At 39.7% G+C, this 18,115-nt stretch overlaps 3 protein-coding genes and 1 pseudogene across 3 annotated transcripts; all 4 read right to left on the bottom strand.

Annotated features, from left to right (window-relative positions):
• Positions 1-2,730: 2,730 nt before the first annotated feature.
• LOC110758850 (cysteine-rich receptor-like protein kinase 29) lies at positions 2,731-5,750 on the bottom strand. The gene is made up of 7 exons (XM_021960781.2): positions 4,629-5,750; positions 4,409-4,543; positions 4,185-4,315; positions 3,885-4,095; positions 3,537-3,774; positions 3,295-3,445; positions 2,731-3,182 (listed from the first exon to the last, which is right to left on the bottom strand). The coding sequence occupies exons 1-7, from the start codon at positions 5,440-5,442 to the stop codon at positions 2,865-2,867; spliced, it is 1,998 nt and encodes a 665-aa protein (XP_021816473.1). The 5' UTR covers positions 5,443-5,750; the 3' UTR covers positions 2,731-2,864.
• A 4,306-nt stretch (positions 5,751-10,056) lies between these two features.
• On the bottom strand, positions 10,057-10,899 carry LOC110758851 (Calcium-binding EF-hand family protein). The gene has a single exon (XM_021960782.2). It carries the CDS (start codon positions 10,716-10,718, stop codon positions 10,299-10,301), a length of 420 nt encoding a protein of 139 aa, XP_021816474.1. The 5' UTR covers positions 10,719-10,899; the 3' UTR covers positions 10,057-10,298.
• A 557-nt stretch (positions 10,900-11,456) lies between these two features.
• Positions 11,457-13,661, bottom strand: LOC110758857 (AAA-ATPase At4g25835 pseudogene; annotated as a pseudogene).
• Positions 13,662-15,650: 1,989 nt separating this feature from the next.
• On the bottom strand, positions 15,651-18,053 carry LOC110758855 (Double Clp-N motif protein). The gene is made up of 6 exons (XM_021960784.2): positions 17,693-18,053; positions 17,555-17,590; positions 17,354-17,463; positions 16,620-16,799; positions 16,227-16,354; positions 15,651-16,154 (listed from the first exon to the last, which is right to left on the bottom strand). Exons 1-6 carry the CDS (start codon positions 17,920-17,922, stop codon positions 16,125-16,127), a joined length of 714 nt encoding a protein of 237 aa, XP_021816476.1. The 5' UTR covers positions 17,923-18,053; the 3' UTR covers positions 15,651-16,124.
• Positions 18,054-18,115: the final 62 nt, after the last annotated feature.

The following is an 18,115-nucleotide window of genomic DNA, read 5'->3' as shown; positions in this document are numbered from 1 at the left end:
GTAGGGGTTTTTTCGTTTCGGCAGCTACTACGGGCCTAGGCTGCCGTAAGGAGAAAACTAAAGAAAATATCCCCCTTGTGTCTGAGTTCGAAGATCAGACCCCAAAATATTTCGAAAGGGTTGTAAAGCCTTAGGAAACACCTTGGTTACCTTCACCAACGAAAATAATGGCTGCTTACAGATAAATTCTTGGCTTGGCATGAGAAGCTTGTGGCATGGGAGCAAAATCGACATGAGTTTAGCACCGAAGAGAAAATTATGCGTACTTGGGGGAAAAGGGGAGTGTTAAGGTGAGAAATGGAAAGTTTGCAAGAAGATTTGGCTGAGAAAGGAGGGAGAGAAAGGGATGGGTGGCTTGATTGTTTCTTCCGGCAGTTTGATAGAGACTCTGTCAAGTGTTGGAACAATCTGCCAGAAGAAGAAAAATGGGGGAGATGGGCAAGCAAAGCACGAAATTACTGAGTTTTGCATGTGAGAGAGGAAGCTTGCTCTCCAGATGTGTGTTGTGATGATGGGTAGGAAATGCCTCTTTTTATAGGCGTTGGAAGGTACCCTTTTCAAGAAACCCTAATGGCTTCTATCCAATTTGGCCAAGTCTTTCCCTTCCTTTCTCCCCTCATCCCTTCAATCATCCTATTTTAGTGAAATCCACTCTGCCCATTTGCACAAAATCAGGGATTTTTGGGAGCTCAAGACCCTTTCCCGCAGCTGCCTCAGAACTCCCATTTTCAACAATCTCCTTCCTTTCCTTTCTTCCTTTTTTTATGGCCAAGTCTGATGAGGGAAAGAGAATGGGTATGCATGCTGGTTCAAATGGTGATCTGCGCTCCAATATCCCTTGGTCCTTTGGAAGTTTTTACTTGAAACTTGTTCCTCCCATGTGCTGGAACTTCCCAGCAACTCTGCATAGTGAACCTCCAGACTTTCCTTCGTGGCTTTGTTCTTCAGCCAGGTGTTGGAGCTTTGCAGCTCTTCCATTGTAATTGTATAGGCCAAGTTGGTTTATTGAGTAAGTGGGCTATCTTTATCAAGCATTGGGCTTTTTTGGTTGAGTCAATAGGCTATTTTGGTTTGGATATTTTGGTTAGGATATTTTCTCTTTTGTGCTCACCCACATGTTTGGGCCTAAGAAATGGGCCTGAGTTCCGAGGCTCCCAAGCAACCCCGGGACTTCCATTTCTTAGCCCATCAATGGGTCTCGTCAACTTATTACCATCCATACCACAACCCACTCAAGCAAGCCCCATGCATCTTGCGTGGCTTGGGCCCACTTAAGCTTGTAGCGTGGCGTGTTGCTTATTTGCTTGGCGTGGCACGTGTGCAAGCGCATATGACGAACTTTCTCGTGCCCAAATCGAGTTTCTTCTCGGTAAGGTATTGCATTGGGCCGAGAATTTATTTGGGCCGAACTGTGGATTTTTTGGGCCTCAACAATGTGCCTAAGGGGTCATAATGTAAAAATTTTGCTAAGCTCCCTCTCTCTAAATTTTGCTTACTTGAAGTTGTAGTTGAAAAAAAGGGCAGCGGACGGCGACACAAGGTGGTGGTGGTCGACACCGGCGAAGAGTTGTAATGGAGGTGGTTGGAGGTTGGGAGGTTAGGGTTTAAGAGGGTGGGAAGATATGTGAAATTGGGAATGAAAAGGGTTTGGAGTTGCTGTGCACAGTTGGGAAGTGCTGAAGGTTTTTTTTTATTTTATATATATATATATATATATATATATATATATATATATATATATATTTTAAATACAAAATTTTTAAAACCTAGCCCAAAACGACGTCTTTTGAGGCCAAGTCAATTAAAAAAAATTAGGCTGAGCCTTGAACCAAACGACGTCGTTCGGCAAGGCTCGTTTTAAAAAAAAATGAAGGGCAGCGCAGCTGCGCAGCAGAGAAAGCAAATGAGTTGGGACTTTCGTCGAGCACTTAGTGTGCACACAATGGGTCGTTCAACAGCTGTCCAAGGGGGTCATTCATGGAGTCCACAACTGATTTTCCAGCATTCCAAGGGCTCATGTCACCCCTCTTGTCCCAACGTGCTTCCGTCCCTGACTGCATGGAATGGATGAATGCAGAAGACTCTGATGGATGTGGGCCAACCAAAAAGAACAAGGTAAGTACGAGGTATATTTGTTGGACGTCAGTCCATCAAAATATGTGGATGCAAAAATTTCTCCTGGCCTGAACTCTTGTAACGGGCTTGGCCGCTTGGGAGCTTCTATAATATGCGGGGGTTGAAATTACAGCAGCTCTCTCATTCTCTTTCTCTCTCCCGTCATCTCTTGGAAGCTTCTAGTCGCAGATATGGAGGAGAAGAGTCCTTGATTGAATTTGAAAGCACTACTGGAGCAAAAGAATGGGCTAGCTGAGATCGCCCGTCATATTGGGTCTTTCTTTTTATTTGAATATGGGCCTAAACCCATTAACCTAACCCAAACCCAAATTAATTCGAAATTTATTGGTGGTTTGTGTTGGCTTGATTATATGGTTGGTTGGATTTGGGTGGATTTGGGTTTTGTTGAAAATTGATACCAAAACAAATTGGATCCACCATCACCACGGTCCTCTTAACCTTTTTTGTTGTTGTCTAAGATCTGGTTTCGAAGAAACCAGAAAGGAGAGATTGCAAACTGAGCCAGAATTTCAGGAACCAGGTAGAAGCTGCTAGACCTCAGTTCAAGGCTATTCCCAAGCTTCTCACCCCTCAAGTTTAATTTGGCCTCTCAAATAAACGACAATTTGGTTTTACTTTATGTACAGAAAATATTGAACTTTAGCTGTAGTTGTTCAAATATATCAATCAAACACGCATATCAAAGAAAAGAAATAAATTGTTCCTGATACATACTCAGCCCCACCCCACTAGCGAGCATATGGTTCAGTAAAATTTGAATTGTTATTTACTGACACATGCATAGAGTTTTTGGATCCATCGGACCCTGTTTTGTCTGATCCACTGTTATATTGCAAATAAGATGCCGGTCGTGAGGGTAATGAGAGTGTGACAGAATGGCTGTTAAGCATAGAGACAACTGAAGCCATGGATGGTCTGCTTGCCACATTTTCTTGGACGCATAGCAAACCAATGTGGATGCATCTCATCATTTCAGTTCCTAAACCTGTCGTCAGCTTTGGGTCCATGATATTTGCCACTGTATCATCCCTCCAATTCCTCCAGGCCTATCAAGTTTATAAACACATTAATTAAAGAAGAAATTATGCCGCTTTCTCTTGTTATGTTTTTTTGGTAGCAAAAGAGTTTGGTAATGTAAAACCTTATATTCATACTCACATAGCTTATAAGATCCTCCTCATTCTCGCCGTTTCGAAAACTGCTAATCCTTTTACCACTTAAGATTTCAAGAACTAACACGCCAAAACTAAAGACGTCCGACTTGACTGAAAAACGTCCATGAATTGCGTACTCTGGAGCCATATATCCACTGCATTATTATATTCATCAAATTAAAAATTTAGTTATGTTGTGAACAAGCACAACAATGTAATTTAGCTTTGAAATTTGAAGATACTTACTAGGTTCCCACAATTGTCTGAGTATCTTCTTGAGTTTGATCCATCATAAACAATCTTGCCATGCCAAAATCCGCAATTTTAGGATTCATATCTTCATCCAACAGAATGTTGCTAGGTTTAAGATCACGGTGAATAATTCGAAGTCGGGAATCTTCGTGAAGGTAAAGAAGCCCTCGAGCAATGCCTCCTATGATTTTGTAACGTGTGTCCCAATCCAAATGTGCGTGATCAGTTGGATCTAAATACAATTCCATCAAAATGAAACATGATTTTGTTAATATGCTTTTCTCTAATATAAATCGAGGCAGAAATGATTATGAATTATGACAAAAAGTAGAGCAAACATACCAAAAATGAAGTGATTAAGGCTTGTGTTAGGCACATATTCATAAATGAGGATTCTTTCCCCTGCTTTCAAGCAAAAACCCAGCAGCCTCACTAGGTTCCGGTGCTGAAGTTGAGCAACTAACGTGACTTCCGTTTTGAATTCACGATCACCTTGTTCAGAATTCTTAGAGAGCCTTTTCACAGCTATATATCTTCCATTCGCTAGCCTACCCTGAATGTTTATAAGAAAATTAGAAAAGTTAATTACGCAAAACAATTCATTCATGATGAATCTTTTTCCTTGTGATAGTGTTTCGTTACCTTGTAAACCGCTCCAAATCCACCCTGTCCAAGCTTATTTGCATCAGAGAAGTCATCCGTTGCAGATCTTATAGTGTCGAAGTCATATTGCAAAGATTCAACCAAACTAATTTCATCCGAATTATTATCATCTGAAACAGGAGGACATGTTCCAAAACATGTAATAAGAATAAGATGCATGCATCAAACACAAATCAAATGTGTCTTTATGTCAATCAACTTACTTTCAAGTTTTAGTTTTGCCCTTTGTCTCCTCACTCTTATGAAAATCAATACGCCAATAAGAAGTGTAACGACAGAAACAATCACAACCACAACGATGACGATGATGACAGTTTTTGATATGGTGCTCTTCTTTCCTGCAAGAAAAATTAATCAATTGTAAATTGTAAATTGTAATTAAGGCATTGATTAAGTTTAAACATATCTGCAGGGGTACCATACCTTTTACAGGTGGAAGAGTTACAAGCGAATCTGCTGTAGACTCATAGAACAGAGTGGACTCAAACCTCAAATTGCAACTGGGTTTAAGAACTCTGCCTCCTTGCTTTCCGCCACAACAGTCCGGAATTTTTGAGGCGGCCCCTTTAAGGCAATCGCTGCAGTTTTGCTTGTCCATGTCTGGAGTGCACTGCACAAGTGCATATATTGATTGATTTTGTGTGCTTCCTTGGATGATCACATGTCCAGCTGCGAACTTCTTAAGAGAATTCCCTGATGAAGCGTTCTCAGTCAAAGTATCCAAGAAGAGATTAAGCACCGAATTGAACTGGACGGCGTCAATTACGTTAGTTATGCCAGGGACATACTTAATAGGTTCATCTTCCTCAACACCAAATATTAATTTGCTTGAGTATCGTACCATGCAACGCTCCGCCCAAATGATCGCTTCATCTTGGTTCGAACAATTCTTGAAGAGGATGAGACTGGAGTCGTTGACACAAGTGTGACAGTCGTTGAGGGACACATCTCCTCTGCATAATGCAATTGCATTCACTTTGTTGGGGTCTTGTCCCTTTGATGAATTGTAAAAGCCATAATTGATTTGTGTATTGTTGGAGAAGGAGGGGAGGAGGCTGTTGAGGTTTTGTTGGTAGATGCTGCCATCAGTGTAGGTGCCAATATTGGAACATCTCCAGCAGAAGTCGGCTGTGAAGGTGCACACACCATCGTTGATTTGAGCTACGGCAGGAGGAGCAACAAGGTCCAAGATAATAGGAATTGCAATGAAGAAGATGAGCAATCTTGAAGAATCCATTTCTTGTTGCTGAAGTCAAAAGTAGTGTTGTATACAAACTAGTAACAACTTTTTTTGTTTTTTGTTTTTGGTTTAATAGACTAGTAGCATTATGTATTTGCTTTGATAGTTATCAATTCACTTATTGCGCCCCAGATGGTTGATGTGAACACTCGACTTTATCTTCAAACAATTAAATTATATTTTTGGGTTTATAGTACAATATTGACCAATTCACTTATTGCGCCCCAGATGACACGAGAGAAGAAAACTGACGGAGAGAAAGAAGAAAAAAAGAACGACAGAAGGAAAGGGAGAGAGAAGAGAGAAGGAAAGGAAAGAAAAAGAAGACTAAAAGAGTAAGGTTGCAGGAAGAACCTTGTTGTTTCGGAAATAAAATAGTATTTTCCTTGTTGTTCTTGTTTTGTTTAGTCACTTTCCGAACACATTTGATGAGATTGTGATAAATGTTGCATGACTTAAATAAAAAATTGAATTTTATTTATTATTTATTTTTTTTTCCTTGTAAATTTTTATTGTAAAAAATAATAATTAATTAATTAATTAATTTGGCATCGTTCTAGCATGACATGTTCGAAACCTTCTTTGCACTTGCCATTTGTTTCATAATTTTCCAATTAAAGGATTTGCATGATCTAAAGAATTGTATGAATCATAAATTAGACTTATTTAACCAACTATATAAAGTGAGCTTTTGAGCCTTGTACTTCAATTCATGAGTGTTATATACATACTCTTATTTTCTTGTCATCAAAGTTGTTGTTTGATCTCATTATTCATTGATTTGGTTGAACACTTAAAAGTCATTCATTCTTATACAATTTGATTTCATGACATTTAAGAAGTGATATTAAGGCCCTCTTTGGATCGTTTGTGCCTTTCAAGCTAACCTTATGCATGCTTAAGCATGATTTTCCATTGTTTACCATTTTGAGCCTACATGTAAACCTTTTCTTTCATTTTACCAATTATATTTCCTCGCCTTAGCCCGAAAAACAAATATTTACCTTTCTAAGGAATTCATGAGTTCTAATTCGGATGTGTTTTTCAAGCTAAGTTTGGGAAGGGATATTACTAAAAAAAAAATAATTAAAAAATAAAAAATAAAAAATCATCACACAATTGGTGAAAGAAAAGAGAAAGTTGTGATTAAGTGGCGGTTGTTTGAAAATTCATTTTTGGGCCTTCAAAATAATTTGGTGTTTGGAAAGGAGTTTGAATCAATGTAAATGAAGGTATAAGGAGTTTTGATCATGTAAAAGAAAAAAATCTAATCATGATGATTCGAAGTCTTGTAAACAATTATTTTATGCTCTTACATTTTGAGTTCCTTGGACTTTGTATTATCCATACCTTTCATTTCTCACTCACCTTACACCCTTGGCCCCATTACAACCTATAATAAAGACCTAAATTGATCTTAAATGTCATGTGGTTGAATTACATTCATTTTTCTACTTTTAAGTGTTTGACATCCTTCTTGAGATCATATTAATGCAAATTCTTCATCTTTCTATCTCGAGTTAAGTCTTTATGGTTTAACTCTAATATCATGTTTATAACTGAGTGTTGCATTATAGCCCTCTTATGAGTGATTCATTTGTGAGAGGACAACTTTGGTGAGATTTGAAGTTGAATTTGTGCTTTGTATGATTTTTGAAATTGTGTGAAAACTAAGATTGGGGAATTTGTTGCATTTGGCTATCACACTATACACTTTGAGCATGTTGTGTTTTGAACTTTGCCACCTTGTAAATAATGTCTAAAACTGAGTTTTTATTGTTAAAACTTTTGAGTCATGTGCATGAGTCATTTCTCTTCAGAAAATGTTCGGAATGATGGTTTTGAGTTTTTATTTATTTATTTATATTTTTATTTTTGTTTTGTTTTTGTAATTATTTTTGTTTTGGTTTTTGTGTTTCTTTTATTTTGCTTAAAGACTAACAAATCTAATAAGTTTTCTAACCACTTGGTTTTGTAGAGTTAGTAAAACGTTTGTGGGTATCGTTTCTGTTAAACCCTCAGGAGACACAACTCCTCCTACTAGGGATGCCTAGAGGTTTAAAGGCTTGTTGCATACGCTCAATGCAATCGAGTTACCTACGAAAGTGGTCTAGTTAACTTCTTGTTTTGTTTTTAACTTTGTTTTGTGTTGTTTTGCTCGAGGACTAGCAAAATCTAGGGTTGGGGGTATTTGATCGGTTCATAATTGTATATCATTTTGTACCCTTCTAGCTTATGATTTGGTTATGTTTTTGAGTTAAACTTGTGTTTTTAATCCTTTTTGTGTTTATCTTTAAGCTTTAGGTAACAATGATGGCTTTGGATAGGAAATGATGCAATCCATGCATGTTAAAGCCTGATTTGGATAAAGGGAAGAAGTGCTTAAAGACAAACTCATTTTGGCTACAGCCCCCTGCCAGTCCAGTTCCGTAGGTCATATTGCAAGCTTTGTTTGAGCAACCTACACAACTCGGATGAGGCCGCATTCTTCATGAAAGTTGTTCCAATGGGTGTGTACTATAACATATCCAAAATTCAGCCCCATTGGATACATCTGGAGTCCGTAACCTAGCAAACACTGAACCATGCTCAGGATGGATTTTTGTCAGCAAGCAAAACGAGTTAGCAATTTGTTTCGGCCTTAACTTCCTCCTCCGAGCTTGGATTGGGCCAATACTTGTGTGGTTGGATCATACACATTCTGAACTTCACAATGGACATCTTAAAGTCTTCATTTGATTCAGCCTAGCCCAATTTGTAAGCCCTTGAAGTTGCTGGTCATGCTGACCTCAGGATGAGCTATTGTTTCTGGTTGGAAGCTTGGTCATGGTGACATGAAGATGAGCTAGGGCTGCTGGTGGGATTTATTGGTGAAGTGCATCAACCAATTCAGATTTTATAATACAAGTGTTGTATGCATTAGTCATATTGAATTCAGATTTTCACTTCCCCTAGGCCTATAAATAGAGAAGTTCTCTAAGCTTGTAAACACACCCCAAGGGGGGGAGCTCTCAAACACTTCTCTAGAGCTCCCTTCCCTTCTCTCCCTCAAATTCTCTTAGTTTTCCTTTCTAGTTCTCAATTGATTGTAACAAAAATCCTTTTACTAAATTTTCCTTTAAGTCTTTCCAAGTTCTACTTTAATTTTCATTGTTATGTAAATTCTTTTCTTTAGTTTCAAGTTTGATTAGTTTCCAAGTTTCAATTATGGTTTTTGTTCTTATTCATTATGCTTATAAGTTAATATGCTTGTTTGAATGATTGATCACCATTTAGGCTTGCATGTTAGCTATCTTGGTTTGAATTAAGAGTATACACCATGCTTTAATTCGAATTGAACTATGAATAAGAAGAGTATGTATGGACATTCGACAACAGGGATTAGATACATGCTTGGTTGTTTAAATTGTTCTTCTATGCTTAATGGGTTCCTAATGCTTAATTTTAGGTTAGACAACAAATGATCAAATTAGGGAATTAGGAACACAAGGTTATGACCAAACACCATGGCTTAATCATACATTAGCTAGAATCAATCCGTTAATCTAATTGAACTTGAGAACTTATCTACTTGAGTTAGTTATTTTCTTTCTTTCTTGTTTTATTTATTTCCTTTCTTTTTCATTTTTGTGTAGGGAAATGAATTGGATCATTCAATCACCAATCCTCGGGGGATCGACCTCGCACTTACATATGCTATACTACCAAACGGCTCGTGCACTTGCGTGTATCACAAGTTGAGGATGCAGCTGAATCCATTTTGGTGCAGCTGTATCTACGCAACAGCAGCCAAAAAAACAACAACAACAACAACAAAACAAAATTACTTTTTTACTCTTTTAAAAGTTTTCTATTCCGAGTCAAGCTATTCCTAAACACTAAACCAACCATTTCCTAAACCTCTTCTCCCATAAACTCACAATTATAGTGGCCAGCTACTTGGTCACATACACTATTTGGTCACTAAATGCAAACATTGCTTTTCTGAATATATAATTAACCAATTAGACCAACTACATGAGCTAGGCCTGCTGCTATTAATTAATTTTACCTTGAGACCTTGTAACTGAAGCTGGTGGAGTAGGAAGAATCAGTGGCGGAGGAGGAGGACGAAGCAGTGGCTGAGGAGTGGCAGAAACAACTGTATAAAATCGATACAATTCATATCTAACATTACAACTAGGATACAAAACTCTTCCTCCTTGCTTCCCATTTCAACAAGCAAGAAGAAATTAAATAGCTCTCGAAGACACCGATCACAAGCGGTGCTTGACAGGTCCAGTGTGCACTGCATAAGGGTGTACAACTCCTGAGACGCTGTAAAGTTTACGACAAAAGAATTTGGAATTGTCACTACAAAAGACGAGGGTAGTTTGGAATTGTCACACGCAGAGAATTTTATGAATTTTTAATGAATTTTTAAAACATTTGGATTGAATTTGGAGGTATTTTAGGCCCTGTTATTAACCTGGATCGTGGGAAAGAGATACAATAGCCCAAAGGCAAAGACATACAATGCTACAAAGGCAAACGAATACAGGGCCCTATGGAGGAGAGACTAACTAAACTAATAAGAAACAGAACAGCTAGAGCAACCATGAAAACCAGAGAGAAATGAAACAAAATCACACTACTTCCAAAGTACAGTCCTGAAAGATTGATCACGCTTTGTTCGATATTACATCCATATACTTGATACATAAAGACAGGCTCCACTCATCATACTCAAGGCTGTTTTTTGCACTTACATAAAAGAAAAAGAAAAAGAGTACAAGATAACAAACATGGTCTGCAGAAACAAACTAGAAGCTAGCTAGCTAGCGGAGGACGAGGAAAGTGAGAGTGATTCAGATTCAGTGGGAGGTCTTGGAGGCCTCGAGATCGGCAGCCTTCTTGAGAAAGTTTTGGTCGTCGTCCTCAAGAACCATCTGAATAGGGGATGAGCCGAGCCCGTCGGCGATGGCCAGCATAATCTTCTTCATCTCCTCCCTGAACTCCTCGAGATCCACCGTCCCGCTCTGGTCGGTGTCGAACTTGTCGAATATGGAGTCGTAGAGCTGAGTCAGCTGCTCCGGTGGGGTGGCCACGTCGATGCCGAAGTGGGCCTCAATCAGCCTCAGCGACTCGAACGCTTTGCGCAGCTCCGCCCGCGACAGAACGCCGTCGTTGTTGAGGTCCAGAGCCACAAACTGCTCGTCTACGCTCTTCTTGAACTGCGCCTCCTCCCTCACGAAGTCCCTCACCGTACTTCCGTCGATTATCACCACGCCCATCCTCCTTTTACTTAATTAATTCCACTATCTAGAGCTTCAACAACAATACTAATTTCACTGAATGAATGAACCACCTCTCCCTGTCTCTGTCTGTCTGAAGATTGATTGTTGGTTGGTGGTGGTATTTGTTTATTTATGTTGTTGAGGCTGATGAAGGAGAACATCAAGAGGTGACTTGCAGGTTGGCACGTGCAATGAGTGCACAAAAAAGCATGGATTGGATTAGATTGTGTCGGTATCCTTTTCTTATATTCTTATCCAATATTATATGCCATAAAATTTATTATTAAAAGAAGAAAAAAAAAACCAAGTAAATATAAATAAAATATATTCTAATTCGATCGGTTTAATTAAATTAATAATAATATGTATGCTTCGCTAGTTTTTAGATGAAGCGGTGTCTGGGTGGGGCAACTGCCACAATTTGATGATGTATATATATAGGATTTCTAACTTCAATTCAACTATTATTTAAAACAAATATTATAAAAGAATGAGAGAAAGAGCGATGAATGTCTTTCCAGGAATATTGCAGGAATGGCTTTTACAATTGCTATCTTTTATCTCTCTCGCTATGATACGCGTGATAATTTTTCTACTTGAGATAACTTGATTGATCGAGATAACAAATGTGTGTTACTCCCATTTCATACAAATTTTTCTGGTTTAACTAACAGCAGCTCAGTACTCACTTGTAAAACGAAACGGCTGATTTCTGAGCTTCGGAAACCAATTAAATTGAAAATTATTAAAAGTTGCTAGTTAGAAAGAGTACTTCAACTACAACATACACCCAAACACACAAAATTAGATCCCCCTACTTACCTATGAATTAGTAACATCACTAATTAACCAAACTAATTCTATTAATTTCAAAATAAATAAAAATAATTCATTAAGACACCCAAAATTTCTCCATTAATTTACCAAGGAGCTAGGAATGAGGACAGGTCAGACAGACCCCCCTTCTTCCGGAGTCAGACTTGGTCAAAGACCTCAACCTCACTAAGAACTTCATCTTCATCCTCTGGCCCTGATCCCCTTCGGCGGCCTTCTTCTTCCTCCCACTCCCCGGTGGCGATGACGAAACCCAATTCTCCGGTGACCCACCACCCACACCCACCAGCACGCTCTCCGGAGACGACGTTGCCCTCATCATCACCGTCTGATCATCGCATGATGAGTATAACTCCGCTAACTGATCTTGACCGCCCCCACCACCGCCATCCAAATTAATTCTCGCCTGCATCGCCAACAACACATCCTTCATTGCCACGTCGGCATCCCCACGGTTCCTGAGCAGAATCTCCCCCACCTGGGCCGGCGTGAGGGCCCCACCCGATCTCACGCACCGGTCCACCGCCTCAAACAGCGGGTGCGAGTCCAATCCCAGGTAGTTCTTCGCCATTGCCCGGAAGGCGTGGGGTCCGCAGTTGCCGAGGTTGACGTGGACGTCCATGCGGCCACAGCGGAGCAGCGCCGGGTCCACATTGTCCCTGTGGTTGGTGGTGAAGATTATGATCCGCTCCTCTCCGCAACACGACCACAGCCCGTCCGTGAAGTTGAGCAGCCCCGACAGCGTCACTCGCCCCGCGTTTTGCTCATCGCAATCCTCGTCCTCCTGCTTCTGCTGCCGCGATCTTACTCTAGCCTTTGATCTAGTACTCTTGGTATTCATGGACAGTCTGAGCTGCTGCCTGTTCGCCGTCAGATCGAGGGAGCAGTCTATGTCTTCTATGACTACGATGGAGCGGTTGGTGGTCTGTATGAGCAGAGCTCGTAGCTCAGAGTTGTCGGAAACCTTGGTGAGCTCGAGGTCGTAAACGTCGTAGCAGAGGTAGTTGGCCATGGCAGCGATCAGGCTGGACTTGCCAGACCCCGGAGGGCCGTACAAAAAGTAACCCCGCTTCCAGGCACGTCCCACCCTATGGTAGAAGTCTTTGCCGTTGGCAAACGCCTTGAGGTCTCCGGTTAGCTGACTCTTGAGTTGGGGCTCGAGAGCGAGGGTGTCGAAGGTGGAGGGGTGGCGGAAGGGGACGGAGACCCAGCCGGAGTCGTAGGAGCCGTGCCCGTTGTTGGTGAAGAGCCTCCTCTCGCGCGAGACACGCTCGAATTCCTCGGCGCGGGTAGTGAGGTGGTGGAGGTAGGGGTTGAGAAGGGCGTGGCGGTGGCGCTTGGGGAGCTTGAGGACAAAGGAGCGCTTCTCGTCGAGGGAGTCTTGGACGGTGTCGACGTGGTGGGTCCAGGAGAGGATGTGGCCGCCGAAGGAGTCGCTGACGGAGTGGTTGGGTGCGACGGTGAAAGAGATGCGGTTGGAGGAGTTGGAGCGGGAGAGGGTGAGGCGTGCATTGAATGAGGATGAGGAGGGGTTGGCGGCGACATTAACGTTAACGTTGACAAGGGAGTTGAGGTAGAGGTTGACGTGGCGGTAGAGATCGTTGAGGTGGACGCCGCAATAGCCGTTGAATTCTGGGACGTCAAAATATGAGTAGGGGCAGAGCATGTCTTGGAGAGACTGGTACAAGGAGTGGAGGAGGGACAGCAGCTGCGAAGGCAGCACATTCTGGAGGACTGTCAGCAGCCCTAGCAACGACCACAACTGTGACAACATCTCCATAATCGTTATCTCTCTCGCACACTCTCTCAGTCTGAGATTCTAATCAATTATGATTTTGTCTGTGTCCACCAAGTCTTGTACTAGCTAGTACGTGCGAGATCCAGTTTGAAGACTTGCCATTCATGCATCAAAAAGCATTATATATATGGGGTGAGGGAGGTAAAGACAAATTAAGCAAGGAACATTTGGGCGAGTTAAGTATAAAGAGAGAGTGTTAATTTAGAGGTAGCTGAAAAAGCGGCAGCAGCAGCAGCAAAGCAAAAGATGAGTAATAAAGATGATGCATGAAGCCGACTGATCTTCTTTTGCTTTTCTATATCCCCATTCCCAAGAGTCTTTCATGTTCTACCCCTCACTCTCTCAGCTGTTAAAGCCTTAGCTTTATTTATTTTTTTATACTCTTTTACATCTTCAATATTCCTTCATAAGGATTAGTTAAAGGAAATGCCCTTCTTCCAAATTAATCAGCTGGTCCAGTTAGAGTCTTAGAGACATACAGACATGGCTGGCGGACGTCTTTTGCTTTTGCATGTTTCCTTCTTTTACGAAATTTGAGTTCTTCACAGGTCAGAGAATGTTCTAAGAATAATGTTTATGCTTCCTCTCAAACAAAAATTAAGAAATTAAGAAATTAAGAAATATTCACCTCTACTCATTAGTAAATTATGTCCATAAATGATACAAGTGATTTAGAATACCACGATAGTACGATCATGTGGTACATCTTATACATGTATTATAATATAAGTGGATATTTATATTTCATGAAAGGGGGGGAAAATAAACATTGTCGTCCACCTATATTATAACACGTATACAAGATGTATCACGCGGTCTCATTATAGTCATAGCATTAGCATATTAATACTGGGTCTTCTGCAGTTAGAAACTAGTAGGTGGTGGATAATTAAATGAAGTTTAGAATGATAAATTAGGATGAATTGAGCACCACCGCAAAGGCCAAAGAGCATATATCTTTCCATAGCAACAAAAGAGAGCATATATGATCTTTTTCTGGTGCACGATAAACCATTAAAGTTGAATGAAAATTAGATGGACCTTTCATGCATGCATTATGCATATATAGCCGATGATGCCTCAAAGTTGAAGCAGTTCATCCAATTTATTATACGTGTCTTTCTTTTGCTCCGGAGAGGAGGGTAGGTATAGGAAAGTGATGGTAATATTCTGTTTTTTTCTTGGCCACTAGCAATTCTCCTCTTTACAGTTTACTTTTATATAAAGTCCATTTGCTCTTCTTTTTTCAAAAATTTAATTTGTAAATTCTTTTAAAGAAAAAGTGAGGCCTTGAGCACCATCAGATTTTGATCTAGCGGTGCTTGGCGGTCTCGTATGCATTTTGGCGTGCCTTTTGAAATTAGATAAAGGAAAGAAAAAAGGGAAAGTGAAAAGAGAAAAAGAAAATAAAGAGGTGTTGGGTTGACATAAATACCCATACACCAGAAGGTGGGTAAGGTTAGAGTGTTGATCAGCCTTGCTAGAATCAAGAATAAAGCCAAAATATCCTTATCCAGAAGACAAAAGATAAAATAAAAAAACAAAATAAAGCCAAAATCAAATGCGCTACAAAGCTCCACCAGAATGTCAAAGCGAAAGAGTGCCTTTGGTTTCATTAAAAAATAAAAAAAGGAGTGCCTTTAGTTCAATCCATGCAGTTATGTTGAGCACCCACGTGAATTAAAATAAATGAGTCGTGTCGGATCGACTCGTTTAACAAATGTTTTCAAGTATTTGGGTGTTTTTGAGATTAAGTTTTCAAAACTAGGTCTACTAAACATATTTTTTCAGTTTTGGACTCAAATTCTGTTCAACTTCAGTTCTAAAGATTTACAATAGTTCTCATGGTCAAGCTAAAAATAATACCCATTTCCAGTTTCTTTTAATTAAAAAACGTGCTTTTCAAAAATATGCCAAATCTAACATGACTTTTTTAAAAAAAATATTTCGAGTTCAATACTTAAAAAAACTTCATGCTGTACTTTCAAGTAAAAAAATGATAACACACTAAGAACCAAAGAAAATGACAAATGGATAATAAAGTGTTTTTTTTTCTCCAAATAGGCTCTCTAAGTGTTTTTGTATAAATGTCATGTTAGAATAGGCATAATTGTGAAAAGGTATAATAATAAAAAAGAAAAGGAACCCCTAGAAATACTAATCTAACAGTGTTTAGAACCCCTAAGTTTTTGTACTTGAAAGAGCTGTTTCTTCAACATACCTGCCACATACCTCAAACCACAGAAAAAGAAGGATAACCAGCTTCAGAACTTTTTTTTTTGGTCGAAACCAGCATCAGAACATAATTGAAGGATTTATATACACAATTTCAGTACTCATTTGATAAGTTCTATGAATATTCCAACTCTTCAGCTTATAAAAGAAATTCTATTGTGCCCCAAAAAGATTGTCAATACAACTGAACTGATGTTGGAAAGTTGCTGAACATAAGGAACAAGGCAAGTTAAAAATTAATAAAACAAAAAGAAGTACAAAAGAGAAACAAGTGAATCAGTAAGAGAATACATCCATCAGTCATTTTTCTTTTCTTTCCAACCTCAGCAGTAGTAAGAGCCAGTGTGGTGGCGGGTTAATGCTGAATGGAATTTTTGAATTCCAGGATATCAAATTTATATCGAAGAAGCATCATTAGTGAATCCTGAAACACACCATATGCAGAATAACTTCCTGAAGAAAAAGACCACCAAGCAATATCATTTGGAGGCTGTATAGGCAAAGGCTTGACAGTATGCAATTTTTTGGCCTCCTTATTAAAAGCTAGGAACATAATCTGTGTCCATCTGTGTGAAACAAGAACCATATTAGTGGTCATAGACAAGAGTAGTTAAAAGAAGATCCTGCTTAAAACTTACAGATTTGGAAAGCTCTTTAGTTTTCTCGTCATCAAAACCTAGGGATGCCAAGATCTTGTGACCTGCTGACTCTTTTTCAGACCAAATCCCAAGAAGCAGATGAGTTACTGTTATTTCCCCATTTTCTCCTGCATTATAGAAGACAATCTCAATAACAAGTAACGATTAACATAAAACCCCACATCCAACCACAGAATTATGCAGGTACAGCATATATGTCTAGATGGAAAGGTGGACGCTTATCCTATGGGATATGCTAATGGCGATCTTACCAAGAAATAACTGTATGTAACAATATAGTTTTAAGTAGTAATAGAAGATTATGACATTCCTAGATTTCAAAGAACCACAAAATCACCATCTCTAGAGTTTCTGAACATAAATTTACACAACCTGATTTTAGCTTCTGATCAACAGCCCAGTCAAGGGCCCTCTGAGCTGGTTCAGTCAATGGAGGATGCTCAGGGCTGAAAAAGTACAGGTCTGATTTTCCAAGTAAATTTACAGTTTCATCTCGAACCTTGAAAAGTGTAATTCCATTAGCTCTAAGAAACTTTGCAGCTAGGCTTGTTCCTGAAGTAAAAAACAATGCATTCAAATAACATGAACTCAAAACAGAGAACACAAAACAAACACTGACAGAGCAGCAAAGTACATAGAAGCCATTGAATGAGCTGCCAGGTGAGTTTCTAGCATGAAATAACTCTTGAAGTAACCAATTTACGACCCTGTGAACCAAAGCTCATCCAGATAAGTTCTAAATGGCAACAACATCTCACAGTAGAAATATGACTTCAAACAGTATGAAAATAAGTCTGTTAGTCCATGATAAAGACTTTAAACATAACATTTTAAAAAATTATAGCTTTTCCTCTGGTTTTTTCCATTAATCCAAGATACAGCATCATCAATTCAGGAACCATTAATTGCAAGTTTCTCAAACACACTTTTACTCTTAGCAGTCGAATTACTCAGACAGGAGCCACTTCTACAAGGACCAAGAAATACGTATTTGCTATCGTTTATGAAGGAGAGCTACTACCATCGCTTTTAACATTTCATAGAAGAAAGAATAAACATGAAAGCACAAACACAAATTAAAATGAGCTTGAAACAAGGTTACTAACCCTCAACCAAAATCCCCATTAGAAGTGCTTCGGTCCCAGTATTGGGATATTTAAGCTTCCGCGCTTCCAATTCAGCCATAGCAAACGACTTTATGGCTCTGGCCGACCATCTAAACAACAAAATACAATTAATAACTCACTCAAAAGAAAACACATAGCCCCACACACAACACACGAAATGCAACGAAACTAAAAACTCACTTCGGGCTTTTCCCAGTAGAACTCCTATCGGGTTTCCTGGAAAATAAAAGTGATCCAAAGCAACTATCATCAGCGAAACCCTTAGATGGACATTAATTAGATACAAAACCAAGAGTTGCATACAATTAGAAACCTTACGCTGTTGGGAGGCTGAACAGGACCGTGGCCACCGCCGTCCGATGCTTTGAAGCCAAGTGATTTAAATTCGGAATTCGAATTGAGAGCTTTTTGCCCATAAAAGTGGTGGATAGGTTGTAGGGGGGGAGATGGCAAGGAAGGGACGGAGAAGGAGCGCTAGGGTTTCTGTGGGGTTGAGAGGTAGAGGGTGAGATTGAGAGGGCTGAGAGCGTGATGGAGGTGGAAGCCATGTTTTGCGCCCAATTATGAAAAACCCTAGCGGGGTTTTGGTGGTTGGCTTAGAGTTGTTGTGAGTCTCTCTCTCTTCAGAGTGCTTGAGCTTCAGCCTTCAGGGGAAACTGGGAAAAATGAAACGATTGGTTGGATCGATCTTAACGGCTCAGAACAATTCGAAGGTCGCGTTTTATTACTAAAATGCCCTTC

Source organism: Prunus avium, chromosome 2 (genome assembly GCF_965620075.1).
Source record: "Prunus avium chromosome 2, drPruAviu1.hap1.1, whole genome shotgun sequence".
In the NCBI taxonomy this organism is placed as follows: Eukaryota; Viridiplantae; Streptophyta; class Magnoliopsida; order Rosales; family Rosaceae; genus Prunus; species Prunus avium.
This window is presented reverse-complemented; position numbering and strand designations above follow the sequence as displayed.